Genomic DNA, 14,168 nt, shown 5'->3' with positions numbered 1-14,168 from the left:
AGGGTTTGGCGTGTGAAGCAAATTAGCGCGTGAACCTCCAAGTGAGTGAATCGCCACAATGAGAACTAGCTTGCCGACAAGCAAGTGAACCTCGCTAAAAAATCATTGTGTTCATCATTGATTCCGAGGTGATTGGTCTTCATTGTTATTCATCCTTGTGATTGATTGGCTCCTTCATCTACACGACGGTATAACTATCTTGCTTACTCTCTTTACCTTACCGCAAACTAGTTATCAAGCTCTTTAGTGTAGCTAGTTGTGAGAGCTTAATTGCTTGGTTGGTGTGGCTCTTTAGTTAGCTTTTGAGAGCACACTAACTTAGGGTAGTGTCATCACTATTGTGTGGATAGATATTATCTAAACTAGAATTATGGTAGGTGGATTGTATTTTGAGTAGGCTAGCGCAACACTTGCTTTGCCTCATAATTGTCTAACCGGTTTGTTAAGTGATATTGTAGAATTTTTAAATAGGCTATTCACCCCTCCTCTAGCCATTAAGACCTTTCATCGAGTCTCTTACAATCTCTGATACAAGTTACCCTTCGATTCTTATCAAAATTTGTACGGTTGCATCGGTCTGACTCGATCTCATATAAATTTTGATATGGATTAGTTATCGATTAAATCTATTAAGATTGGTAGGGTTTCCTTATTGTTTTTAATAGATTTGCTAGTTATCGATCTTATTATAATTAGTATTCTTACTATTTATAACAATATCACCCCTTACCCGATTAAGTTTGGAATGGATCGGCTTTACATATTTGTGAACCATCGTCTTGTTGCTTTCTTCGGTTTAGATCTCGCTTTGACGATGGTTTCAGCTAGAAGTCGTTTTATCTCAATTTTGATCGAAGATAGCATGTGGTCAAGGCATGTTAGATCATAAGTAAGCTTGCAAGTTGATGAGATCTGGTCTAGAACTGCTATTATGGCTGCCATCGATCCGATCGACCCCCACTGTTAGCACTATAGATAGGAAATTATGAAGTAGTAAGTCTTGCTTATAGTCAAACATAGCATCCGGCTGCATGCTATGTTTACATCGGCTATTTAGCCGATCACTCGTGCTTTCACGATCGTAATATGCTTTCATGATTCCATCAAGTGTGAATAGACCCATATTCTTTAAAGGTTTAATCTATTATCTTTATTATGGTTGTCATCGACCCAGTCGAACCCCACTGTTAGAGATAATATGTTGGATTTGATAGGTTTATGGATTTGTCCATGTTTGATGGTCGAGTGTTTGCATGTTATGAGCCTTCTTTCATCGGAGTCGGCTATTTTAGCCGATAGCCTATTTATTAAGAATATAATGGCTACTCATATGTTTGTGATTGTTTTTATCCTGATTAAAAGCCGGTATGTTTTCTCAGTTAGTATAGATGCTTTCATGTTTATCCAGTATATCTTTACATGCTCTCATGATCATCGGCTGCTAAGATCTATGCGTTTAAATATATCTGATAATTGCCGACATGCTTATTTATTCACTTTGCATCATGAACATGCTGGATATCGACTCTTTAGTCGATAGCCTTATTTCATCGGTTATTTAGCCGCACATTTGGAACTATCTGAAACATCACCAACATGTTCCACCTTAAATTACTGATCAAATTCTTCTCCTTGTCAATTGTAGGGTCAAGCGGACTGGCACGCCCTAAATCACGACCATCCGGTCTGGTGTTTTTCTAAGCCTGGGGAGAGCTCGGGATCTGCTCCACGCAATTTCTCCCGGCTTGCTCTGTGTGTTGGCGGCGAGGCTTGGCCCATCACGTCCTGCCGTTAGCACAAAGTTATGCTTTGGAAACCATGTCGCTGTCCAAAGCATTCTTTTAGGAACCTAGAGGGAGTACAACCTAGGCGTTGCCTAGATGATAGATCCTTTGATGCTGTAATTTTTCATGACATATAGAGTAATTTCTTGTTAAATGGAGGACGCATGACATACAAAACAAAATGTTGTCATGCACTAGCTTCCTTGACCATAGTCCATCTTTATCAATCTGCATTTTTCCATTTTTTCATTCATGGTCAAGTCCTAAACCCCTGTATCTTAAAGAAAAACGTACAGTCTAGACAGAAAATTCCTCTAGGACCAATGAAACTCTTCCGGACAACTTCCTGATACTTAGATGTTTTTCTTTTTGTCTGTGGCGAGGGCGGGGGCGGAGGGATTTTATCTCCAGAAAATAGCTTTTCAGCTTTTCAAAAACCAGTTCAATATAGGTAAGTTGTTTGTTTCAGCTTCTAGCTTCTCCCTGGCCAGAAGCCATAAAAATTCTAAAACAAACATACCCTTAAAGCATTTCCAAGAGACTCTCCATATCCTTCATAATTACTAGGAATAGAGATTTTGGTAAAAAACTAACATCCAACGGCTTTTCTAAATGGTCATCCAAATATAGCCATCTTCTATTCCGGATTTTTTACTAGCAAAAAATAGAAGACGAGAATAGCTCTCTAGAATGCGCATGAGATATAAAAAAACTGTTGGAGACTGAAAAGATATAGAAAGCGATTTTTATGTAAATGACTCTCCAAATGATGATTCAGAGAGTGAGATTTAGAAAGGCTCTTGAAGATGCTCTTCGTCTCTTGGTCATATTAGTTTGGTTTGCTACTCCGTTGCCAATTTTAGTTATTCCTTCACTGGTTTTCACTATTAATCTAGTGTGAATGGTTTCTCTTGGGCTTCTGTTTTGTCTACCAGCATGCTGCGTGCGCTTTGAACATGTTTGGATGGAGGCCTTCCTAGCATATTTGCCTGTCCGACAAATCCATCCTGGTTCCAACCCTCGAAATTAAAGCCCTTTTTGGCAGGGCTGCACCTTCTCCGGTTCCAGGTACTGTATCAGTACTGTAGCACAGAGCCGGTGAAGCTCGAAATCATGGCTTCGCCGGCTCTGACTCTCTCCAGTTCATTTTTTGCCTCGATTTCCGAAACGGCTCCTGCTATAGTGTCACTGCAGTGAATTTGAGGAGGAGCCGGAGCCTCCAAGAGCCCTGCCAAAGGGGACCTAAATTGAATGTTTGGGAGTGTTGCCTGGCCTAGGCAGATACTGGAGCCTCCATCCAAATAACCTTTTTTTTTATAAACAACCTTTTTTTATATAAATAGGTCATCGGATTCACAATCTCCAAGTAGGCATGTACGTGTTTGCTTCATTCCAAACCAACACCCATTCAAGTGCACTATTAGCTTCATCGTCCTGGAGCAGTGGGTTTTGCATTGTGAAACTATATATCCTCCTTCTATCTCCTACGTAATATTGAACTCTACCACAATTTCCTTCCGAAAGATAGACCTTCTATGAATGCCCCACACGGCTTGAGCGAGGGGCGCCGCAGCCCGCGCTGCCAAGCCACCGAATCATGAGGAGGGGCCCGCCGCCGCCATCTCGGCAAGTCGCATGGAGGCTTGGGGCCGCCCTCGAGTCACTCGCGTGGGGGGACGACGCGGGGGCATGGTCGTCCTGCCAAAAATCTATCCATATACTTGTTTATACATCTAGGCTCTAGTCGTCATATCTTCAGTTCTTTGCTCCAGTGCACGGAGGAGCCAGAGATAGTAAAATAAAAAAAAACTTCTAAGAGCAACTCCAGGAGACTACCTAAACCCACTACCTATCCTACATTTGGTTAGCGGAGGCCAAAAAACGCACTCCAGTACTTTACCTATCAGGCTACCTAAATCTGTCGGCCCAACAAATTTCTCTTTCCACTACCTACTTCTATTGGCCCAACAAATCAGGCTACCTATTTTCTTCTTTGCTCTTCCTCCCTACGCGGAACGAGTTCTCCTCGCGTTTCCTTGATTCTTGCAGCCGTCGGTCCTCCCTACCGGCGCCCCGGTGCGCCGCTGGACCTCTGGGCTGCTGGATTTGGTGGTTCACCGCCAGCATGGTTCCTCCAGGCCATCTCCCTAGCGCCCCTCGGCCATCCCTGCCGACCCTTCCCAGTGCGAACGGCCTTGCCCTGACGCGGCGGCCTACCCCGGCAGCGTGGGCGTGTGTTGATGATAGTTATCATACAACATAAACAGTCAACTTTACTTGTATAAAAGCATAAACATGATCACCAATATAGACTTAGGGGTTTATACTGATAATTTTCACGAGTTTTGGTGAATCTGTGTTTTTAGCAGGGTTATTCCAGAAAACCGTCAAAGAGGATCAAATCGTCAAATAAAACCAACTCCAGAAGTTTCCAGAAGACTCGAGAGTACTTCACACCGAAGAGGGGGGCAAGCCACTACTAGGTGGGGCCGACCGGCCCCACCTAGAGGCCGCTCGGCCCCTGTGGGACCCACCTATTAGCCTCCTTCATACGTCGGTTCCCCATCGCCTCCTAGGATGCATCTACGCCGTCCTTTAAGTCAGTTTGATCCAAGGGCTCACGTTGGATGCTTCGGCCTATATAACCAGCGCCTGCCCCCCTCTAGGGCACGCTGCCATAAGTCAAGATTAGATTAGAAAATTAGGGTTTCAAGAGAGAAGAGAATAGAGCTCCAATTCTTTAAGTTTCTAGTATAGGCTAGCTAGCAAGGTTTAAGTAGAGTTTGGATTATCGCTTAGGATTCTGGATCTATCGTCTGGAGACTGGTATAGCCATTGTATCTCTTTATTTATGACTTTGTGCTACTTCAATATTATGTTGCTATTTATTATGTTCCTAGTTTGCTCTAGTAATATGCTTGATATAGTTATGATTGATGATGAATATATGTATATGTTCACAAAGCTCTTAGCTCAGTACTTGAGTAAGTTAAGTGGTCGACATTATATAAGCATGGTGCTTAGATATTGTTTGTCTGTGGATGCATTCTACACTCTGGGTCATGTGGTAGATCGTGGATGTGACACTCCCGTTGAGTTCTTTGTAGTCCACTCTCCGTTTGTAGAGCATGTAGAACGTGATTGCGAAGGAAGACAAGCTTTGTTCTTAATCTTCCTTAGTAATGTTCCTTATACATAGATCCAAAGTTAGTTATACTATAGATGAGAGTGTATATACTTGGATGTACAAAAGACTTAGTAGATAAGTAATGACTTAGGAATATTTTGCTCTTAACGAATCTTCTGCTTAGCCTTACTACATTTTATGAGTATCTATTTCTACCTCTGGAACACCATTATTACCTTACACTTATCATTTATTTATCATTTGACTTACCCCTGCCATAGCATGAGAGTGGTTTTATCATAAGTTTACATATTTGTCAATATCTCTATGTCAACACAACCCCATAGCTCCTCCATGTGGATAAAATATAAATAATGATACTAGGTATATCTTCGAGTAAAATGCTATAATGGTAAATTATATGTGCGCTTGCGGACGCCTTATATATATAGTTTACAAGTGTTCTCATAATTACGAACAACGTATTTCTAGCATCATGCTAGGGATGACAACTTAGTTAAGAGTGATGCTAAGAAATGTCAACAATGTGGCGAACGTGCTTCCCTGGCCGGCGCACGAGGCGGCTCTGGTAGGCGCGGCGGCCTGCCCTGGCGAGGAAGGTGGCGCGGTGGCCTACCCCAGCGGCGCGGGCGGCTCTAACGTGCGCAGCAGGCTGGCCACGGCGCACCTCCGACCTACCCACGACGCAGCTGCGGCCATCTATGGCGAGAAGAACATGAGAGAGGATGACATGTGGGACCCACATGTCATCCTCTACTAGGATTCGTTTGGATAGTTTGTTTTAGGTCATACTGAGTTGCTCTAACTTGCCACCACCCTGTGCCTGCCTGGGCTCCTACCCACGCTGTCATAGCCACGGCCAGCCGGCCCTACCGAGCTCCACGCTACTCGAGCGAGGCCACGCCTTGGCGCCCTGTCGTAGCTCGCGCCACCAAGTTGCCGAATCATGAGGGGCCCCACCGCCGCCACCTCGGCAAGGCGCACGGCCCTGCTAGCGGCGGCACGGCTAGATAGGAGAGGGGGCGACAGCTAGGGTTGGGGCTGCCCAAATCGCCTGGGGGGTCCGCCAAATATCTATCCATATACCTGTTTATACATCTTAGCTTTGGTCGTCATATCTTCGGTTCTTTGCTCCGGTGCGCGGAGGAGCCGAAGATAGCAAAAAAAAGAACTTTTAGGCCTTGTTTATTTTCTCCCCCTAAAGTTTACTCCATATCACATCGGATGTTTGACACATACATGGAGTATTAAATATAGACTAAAAAATAACTAATTGCACAGATTGCGACTAATTTAGGAGACGAATTTTTTAAGCCTAATTAGTCCATAATTTGACAATGTGGTGCTATAGTAAATATATGCTAATGGTGGATTAATTAGACTTAATAAATTCAACTCGTGGATTACTGAGGACTTCTATAATTTATTTTATTATTACTGTGCAAACACTTTCACGTGACATCCAGTATAATACGTGATGCGACGTCTGTAGACTTTACTCCTCGCCACCTAATTTGCTTTGAAAGGACGGAGAGAAAAAAAAAAGACTGCTCGCTAGAAGTAGTAGTCACTCGAAGCTCTATGAAATAGGATCCTAGGTCCGAAAATGATTGATGTATTATTATAATAATTATATTTATTTCCAGTAACACGTTTAGGTGATGGAATTTTTAGCGAAATAGTGCTGTAGCACTTTCGTTATTATTTAATAATTAGTCTCTAATTATAGTCTAATTAGGTTTAAAAGATTCGTCTCGTGAATTTCGTCTAAACTGTGTAATTAGTTTTATTTTTTATTTATATTTAATACTTCGTGCATGCGTCCAAAGATTTAATCTGACAGAAAATCTTGAAAAATTTTGGAAACTAAACACTACCTCATTCTATGCCAAAAACACGGGATGTATGTTGTCGGCATCGTACTGTATCTCTATGCCTATAAAATAGAAGTACATTCCAGCCAAGAGCAAGTCCCCTGCCACCACACCAAGAGTGCGTGCACTTAACAGTAACTAGGCAGTGCACTCTAGCTCTCCAGGCAGAGCTCGGTGGTCATGTTGTCGAGCACGGCGGCGGCCATGGCATCGCTGCGCACCCTCCCGCTCCCGGTGATCGTGCCCCTCGTCGCCTCAGCGCTCGTCTTCCTGGCCACCGTGCTCCGGCGCCTGCTGAGGCGGCAGCGGCCGGTGTACCTCCTGAACTACAGCTGCCACCTCCCGGACGCGGAGCGGCAGGTGAACCTGGAGGTGTGCGAGTACTTCGGCCTCAAGTGCCGCCGCTACTCCGACGACATCGCCGACTTCATGCGCCTGGTGTACAGCAAGTCCGGTCTGGGGCAGGAGACCTTCGCGCCGCCCTTCATCTACTCGGGCAAGTTCGAGAAGACGCTGGCCTTCGCCATCCAGGAGGCCGAGGAGGGCCTGTTCGCCGTCGTGGAGCAGCTCCTGGCGAAGTCGGACGTGAGTCCAAGCGACATCAGCGTCCTGGTGGTGGCCTGCTCCATGTTCTCCCCGATGCCGTCGCTGGCGTCCATGATCGTGCACCGGTTCAAGATGCGGGCCGACGTGAAGTCGTACAGCGTCGCCGGGATGGGTTGCAGCGCGGGGACGGTGGGCATCGACACGGCGGCGCGTTCGCTGCGCGCGCGGCGGGCGGGGTCCGGCGGGTACGCGCTGGTGGTGGTGACGGAGAACACGAGCCTGAACTGGTACTTCGGCAAGAACAAGCACATGCTGGTGACCAACTGCATCTTCCGCGTGGGCAGTGCGGCGGCGCTGGTGACGGACGTCCCGGCCCGGCGCGCGGACGCCAAGTACGAGCTGGTGCGCACGCTGCGGACGCACCACGGCGCGGACGACGCGGCCTTCAACGCGGCGCTGCAGATGGAGGACGAGGAGGGCAACCTGGGCGTGGCGCTCACCAAGGACCTGGTCCGCGTCGCCGGCGCGGCGCTCCGGAGGCACATCACCACGCTGGGGCCCCAGGTGCTCCCCGTGTCCGAGATGCTCCGGTACGCGTGGCGCGTGGCGCGCGCCTACGCGGCGGGCAACCGCAAGGCGGCGGCGGCGGAGGTGCCCGACTTCCTGCGCGCGTTCGAGCACATCTGCATCCACTCGGGCGGGAAGGCGGTGATCGACTCGGTGGCGCGGCTGATGGGGTTCGGGCCCTACGTGGTGGAGCCGGCGCGGTCGACGCTGCACCGGTTCGGCAACACCTCCAGCAGCCTGGTGTTCTATGAGCTGGCCTACTTCGAGGCCAAGCGCCGCGTCCGCGCCGGCGACCGCCTCTGGATGCTGGCGTTCGGGACCGGGTTCAAGGCGTGCAGCAACGTCTGGCGCGCGCTGCGGGACGCCGCGCCCGACGCCGACAACCCATGGAACGGATGCGTCCACCGCTACCCGGTGCCGCCGCCGCCGCCGTCCAAGACGCACAAGCATGCTTGATATATCTCATATCATTAGCGACGCATCTCGTGCTTGAGTCTGCGTCAGTCAGTCGTTTGATAAGCAACATCAGTGAAAAGGCGTATGGTCAGTTGTCTGGTATGCTTGGATGCATGATGATCAGCTGTCTGCCTGTCTCATTAGCTCTAAGACCTATATGCATATGCATTGTTTGAGGCATATATATTTGTGCGTCACTGATATATCTATCCCTTGTAATAAAGGAGCATTTCCGGTAATTTTTTTGTCCATATATTTTTTGGTCCGCCTCCCTCTAACTACCCCACAAGAGAGTTTCTTCTGTCTCGACTTATATATATATAGCCCGTGTTCAGATAAGTTAGAATATATCTTTTGTCTAGCGCGATACGAAGTTCAATTTCAAAACGTATTAGGTCAGAAACTGAAAGTCTAGATTCCTATGTTTTTTAATATTTATATTGAAAATTGGAAAAAGAAAAAAAGTAACGGATTGAAAACCAATCAGAAGTGACGGAACCAATGGGATGTGGAAAAAGAACACGAAAAAAACAAAACATATTCATATACTGTAAAGCAACAAAGAAAATCAAACAAAAAACTTCTCTACGTACGCTAATAAGAAAATAGAAAAACGAATAGAGCGTGTGCACAAGAAAAAAAAATCGGAATCCCAAATCCCACGCCAGCCAGTAGTGACTTATTTGTCTAAATAAAAAATAAGCCGCCCGCCAAGAAAAGAAAAGAAAAGAAAAAAAAAGGACTAGAAAAAAAAAACTCCCCAAAGATATCCTAGGTAACCTAGATAAATAGATCTCTCCGATCCTGAGTAAGTTGAATACGAATACTAATAAATAAATAGAAAAAGATAAAATAGAAATCAAGAAGACTTTTTTTTTGTCCAACTCAGTTCGCCTCTGAATATTAAATCATGGAAAGTTTTTATGGGACTACAAAGATAGACTCATTGTCGTGGGTTGAGGTGGCCTATTTCTCCATGCCTGTTTTCCTGGACGAACATGTACCCGTGGCATGTTATTATTGTCACCGACTCACATATGCATGGGGATTGGGTATGGGCATGCATGCAAAAAGATATGTGACTAATTTTTTGCCCATGCCTTTTGTTTTTTTTTCATTTTATTTGTCCTTCTGTATAAAACAAATAATAAATATACTTATCTTTCATTAATAAATAAATATTCCTACCGCTAAGTTGTTGATATAGTTTTGATTATGAACAAAACTTATTTTTGTTAGAACCCAGATCAACCAATTATCCATTTAATCAAATAATGAGCAAATTTTGAACAAGCTATATGTAAGTACCAGTGCAATCCTCTGTAACTAAAATTAAACTTGTCGGTGTTTCGGACTGGGGGTCCTCAACCAACTAGTGAATTTATCCTGCGTGTTCCCGATTCCGATGGTTATGCAAAGAGACACAAGGTTTATACTGGTTCGGGCAATTCGGGCCCTACGTCCAGTCTGAGAGATTGATCTTGTATTCCTTGCACCGAAGTGCTTGTAGTACGGGGTTACAAGCTAGGCGAGAGAGGGAACCAGTCCCAGGTCTCGGCGAGGAGTGATGTGGGCTGCTTGAGACGTTGCTCTCAAGCGGCAGGGAAGTGTGCGTGTTACAGAGTGTTGCCCTTCGTGAGAACCTACCCCCCAGAAATAGCCCAAGTCCTTTCCTTTTATAGTTTGAAGGGAGGACAAGGACAGTACATGTGTTAACTATACGGCGTCATGCGAACAGAGGCGGCATGTCCGAGCCCTGTAGCCTATGGCGGAGTTGTCGTCGGAGTGGTCCGTCCTTGGAGCACTGGGGCGGCGTGCAGGTCACATCCGATCCTATGCGTCATGGGAGCTCCAGGGCTGCCTCGAAGCGGGTGCGGCGGTCAGCGTGCGGGTCGCTGTGGATTGACTGTGTGCGAGGCCGAGGCTCGGTCGGTGTCGAGGCCGCACCGCAGTGGGGGGTCTCGGCAGACACGAATCCCGAGATAGCCGAGACCCCGGTGCAGAGTGCCGAGGCTCGGAGGCGATGATGACCTGGGCCAGGCTGCCCATGTCATGTTGTTTTCGAGGCAGGGATCGCGGGGCATAGTGTAGTGCGGGCACTGATCGTGGGCACAGTGTCAGAATACAGTGGTCGGTAATCCCCGCCGTGCCCTGTCTTAGCCGGTATGGTGCTGATGCGACCTCATGTCCCGTCGGCCATTCTACGGTGTCGAGCCATCGTCCGGCTGAGATTGCGGGAGTGGTTGACGTATTAATGGGACATGACGTGCTGTCGGGAAGACCGGTCGAGGCGGGGGCGATGGGCTGTGGATAAGCCAGCCTCGAGCGATACGGAGAATGAGGCCTCGCACGAGACGGAGATTGGGCTCCTTGCCGAGGCCTTTCGTGAGAGGCCTCGCGCGAGGCGGAAATTGCGTCAGGACGCTGAGACCTCCTGTGAGAGGCCTAAGGGGATACGAAGAGCCAGGTGGGCTCGGACAGGGCTAGTGATGAGCCCATGGCTTACCCTCTAACTTTGTCGTTGATGGGATTTAAGTGCCCCTTTTGGTGTACGCTCGGCGTACCCCATTTTATGGTACCCGACAGTAGCCCCCAAGCCTCAGGGGGAGTGAGTGCACTCTCCCTGAGGGTTTATCGAGACTTGGCTTGCAGTCGCTCCCGTAGGGATTGTGTTTTGCTTCCTAAGGTTTTGGTGGGTGCGTGCGAGCGCATCCGCCGGGTGTAGCCCCCGAGGCCCTAGAGGAGTGGAGTTACTCCTACAGGGGCTTTTTTGTTTTTGTGTTTGAGTGAGGAGTTTTTATCATGTTTGCCGAGCCCCCAAGTGCGAGTTCGGGTCGCGGGGGTCTCGACAAGGTCACAGGAAGAGCCCCCTAGCCTCCGCACGGAGCAAGAGGTCTGTCAGGGGTTCCCCTAGCTTTTTGTATGACCCCCACGCTTCCTTTTCGCTTGGAATGAGGGGTGGAATGTGCCAGGCTACCCTCGGTGGGCACGAGCGTTGGCACTTCCGGTGAGCTATTATCGGGTAGGTTCGAGTGGAGGCCCATGCCCCGTTCGCTAGGGGATGGCTAGCGGTCCAAAGACGCACTCCAAGAGTACCAGAGGGTTTCTCTAGTGGGTGCCGAGGCCGTTCGCTGGGCGTCGGTGGCTCGGTGCCTCCCTACGGTGGGATCCCATTCGGAGACCTCTCTGCCGGTCTCGGACACGACTTAGGGTGTCCCAAGCATTTCGCTTGCTTGGGCCTCGGCCATTCGTGGGCTCACCCATAGTTGTCTCTGACTCTATTGCCCTAGGGCGGCTGTTGAAACCTTAGGGGGCCCAGCCCTAGAACCCCTGGACCGTAACGGGCTCGGTGCCCTTTATCATATTTGTAACGAAGCTTCTAGCGCAGGCTTCGATCGTTTGTCTTTGTCTTGGGTGCAGGAGGAGCCCCCGAGCCTCCGCCTAGAGCAAGAGGGTGGTCAGGGGTCCCCTGGCTTTTTTGTTCGACCCTCACATAACCTTTTCGTTCGGACGAAGGGTTTGTTTGCCAAGCCCATTCGGGTGCGAGCCAGAGTCACTGGGTCTCAGCAAGGTTGCAGGAAGAGCCCCCTAGCCTTTACATGGAGCGAGAGGACCGTCAGGAGCTTCCCTAGCTTTTTATACGCCCCTTGCGCTTGAGGGTTTGTTTGCCGAGGCCCCTTTGGGCGCGAGCCTTGGTCGCGGGGTCTCAGCGAGGTTGCAGGAAGGGCTCCCTAGCCTCCACATGAAGTAGGAGGGTCATCAGGAGCTCCCCTGGCTTTTTGTACGACCCTCGCGCTTCCTTTTCACTCGAAAGGAGGGGTTGTTTTGCCGAGCCCCCTTGAGTGCGAACTGGGGTTGCTAGGTCTTGGCAAGATTGTAGAAAGAGCCCCCTAGCCTCTGCACGGGGCGAGAGGTCCGTCGGGGGTTCCCCTGGCTTTTTTGTATGACCCTCACGCTTCCTTTTTGCTCAGAAGGAGGGGTGGAATGTGCTAGGCTACCCTCGGTGGGCACGAGCGTTGGCACTTCCGGTGAGCTGTTACCGGGTGAGTCCGAGTGGAGGCCCGTGCCCCATTTGCTAGGGGATGGCTAGCGATCCAGAGACGCACTCCAAAAGTACCGAAGGGTTTCTCTAGTGGGTGCCAAGGCTGTTCGCTGGGGCTCGGTGGCTCGGTGCCTCCCTACGGTGGGATCCCATTTGGAGACCTCCCTGTCGATCTCGAACATGACTTTAGGGCGTCCCAAGCATTTTGCTTGCTTGGGCCTCAGCCTCGTATAGGCTCGCCCACGGTCGTCCCTAACTCTGTTATCCTAGGGTGGCTATCGAAACCCCTAGGGGCCTAGCCTTCGAACCCCTGGACCGTAACGGGCTCGGAGCCCGGTTCCTTCACCTGAAAGGAATAGGGTCAGGGGAATATCTTCCCAATCGGCTCGGCAACGGGCGACGTGCCTTTTGAGGTGGTTTCCTGGGGAGGCAAAACGACGCATGCTGCCGTAGTGGCTAAGCGTGACGTGGTTGATGGGATGTAACTATTCCCATAATTAATGAGAAAGAAGTGGGCGCGTGGGCGGCAAAATCGGATCATGGTTAACTACGCCGGATCGAGGGGAAACTTCCCCAATTTCATCGCCCATTCATTTCACCTTCCCCCTGCATAAATACTCAAAGAGTCTCACCCCTCCTCACCTTACCTTGCCTATGTTAGCTCTGCCTCCATCGAGCCGTCGCTAGAGCAGCGGGTGCCGAGAAGAAGAAGGGAGAAGAGCAAGCCAGGGGGAAAGCGAGAAAAAGCGAGAGAGTGAGAGAGAGAAAAACTCACCGCCGCATCCGATCCCTCCACCGCACTCATGGCTGGCAACATCATTGTTGTCGAGGCAGACCCCTGGGATCCTTTCGACGTTACCATGGAGACACTCCAGTCGCTCGTCGACGGTGGACTCCTTCGTCTGGTGACAGACCCCAACAGGCCGAAGTGGATTGCTCCGTACTGCAAGCCAGAGCCGAGGCCTCGCGATGGCTACGTCGTGAGCTTCATCTCCTTTCACGAGCGCGGCCTCGGCGTCCCGGCGGATCGGTTCATGCGGGAGCTCCCGCACTACTATGGCGTGGAGCTACACAACTTCAACCCCAACTCTATCGCATAGGAGGCCATCTTCGTTGCCATCTATGAGGGGTACTTAGGGATTGCTCCCCATTGGGAGTTGTGGCTCCATCTCTTCTAGGCAGGGCACACCACTAAGCCGACGGGCACGTTGGGCACGAGGAAAGCGATGAGGGCCGGCGGCTGCACTCTCCAAGTGCGCTAGGACCACCAGCACCTCTACATCCTAGCCTAGCTCGCGTCATCCAATCGCCAGTGCTACACGAGCTGGTTCTACCTTCGTAACGACGATGGAGGACTTCCCCCCTACACTGGGCGGATTGTGGGGAGATACCCAGAGAGGTGGAAGTACGGCGTCCCGAAGGACGACCAGCCCAAGCTGCAGCCGCTTTTGGAGGGGCTGGAGAGGCTACGGGGCCGTGGCCTTACCATGGCTATGGTCATGGCTGCCTTCCACCACCGGAGGGTGCTGCCGCTGATGGCTCGATGGCGGTGGCTGTTCGAGATGAAGCCGGGTGAGCCCATTGAGGGCATCCGGATGTCCTCCTCCGCCCTTTCCAACGAGGAAATTCTTCGTTGGGTGGGGGAGACGGTAGAGGCGGGGGTGGCAACTTGACCCCCATCATGATGCGACCATCGCGGGGGTTCCTCTCGCTGGTAAGTCATGTGCCGCTGTAGCTCCCGAGCCTCCTCC

General features: G+C 49.7%; 1 protein-coding gene across 1 annotated transcript; it reads left to right on the top strand.

Moving 5' to 3' along the window:
- The first annotated feature begins 6,906 nt into the window (after positions 1-6,906).
- Positions 6,907-8,613, top strand: LOC136546084 (3-ketoacyl-CoA synthase 17-like). The gene has a single exon (XM_066538060.1). The coding sequence runs from the start codon at positions 6,987-6,989 to the stop codon at positions 8,373-8,375; it is 1,389 nt and encodes a 462-aa protein (XP_066394157.1). The 5' UTR covers positions 6,907-6,986; the 3' UTR covers positions 8,376-8,613.
- The last annotated feature ends 5,555 nt before the right edge of the window (positions 8,614-14,168 follow it).

This window comes from Miscanthus floridulus, chromosome 3, assembly GCF_019320115.1.
Source record: "Miscanthus floridulus cultivar M001 chromosome 3, ASM1932011v1, whole genome shotgun sequence".
Lineage (NCBI taxonomy): Eukaryota > Viridiplantae > Streptophyta > Magnoliopsida > Poales > Poaceae > Miscanthus > Miscanthus floridulus.
Note: the sequence above shows the minus strand (reverse complement) of the source record. Positions and strands in the feature narration are given on the sequence as shown.

Excerpts from the sequence above, each read along its gene's own strand:
- LOC136546084 (XM_066538060.1), top strand. The coding sequence starts at position 6,987 with ATGTTGTCGAGCACGGCGGCGGCCATGGCATCGCTGCGCACCCTCCCG.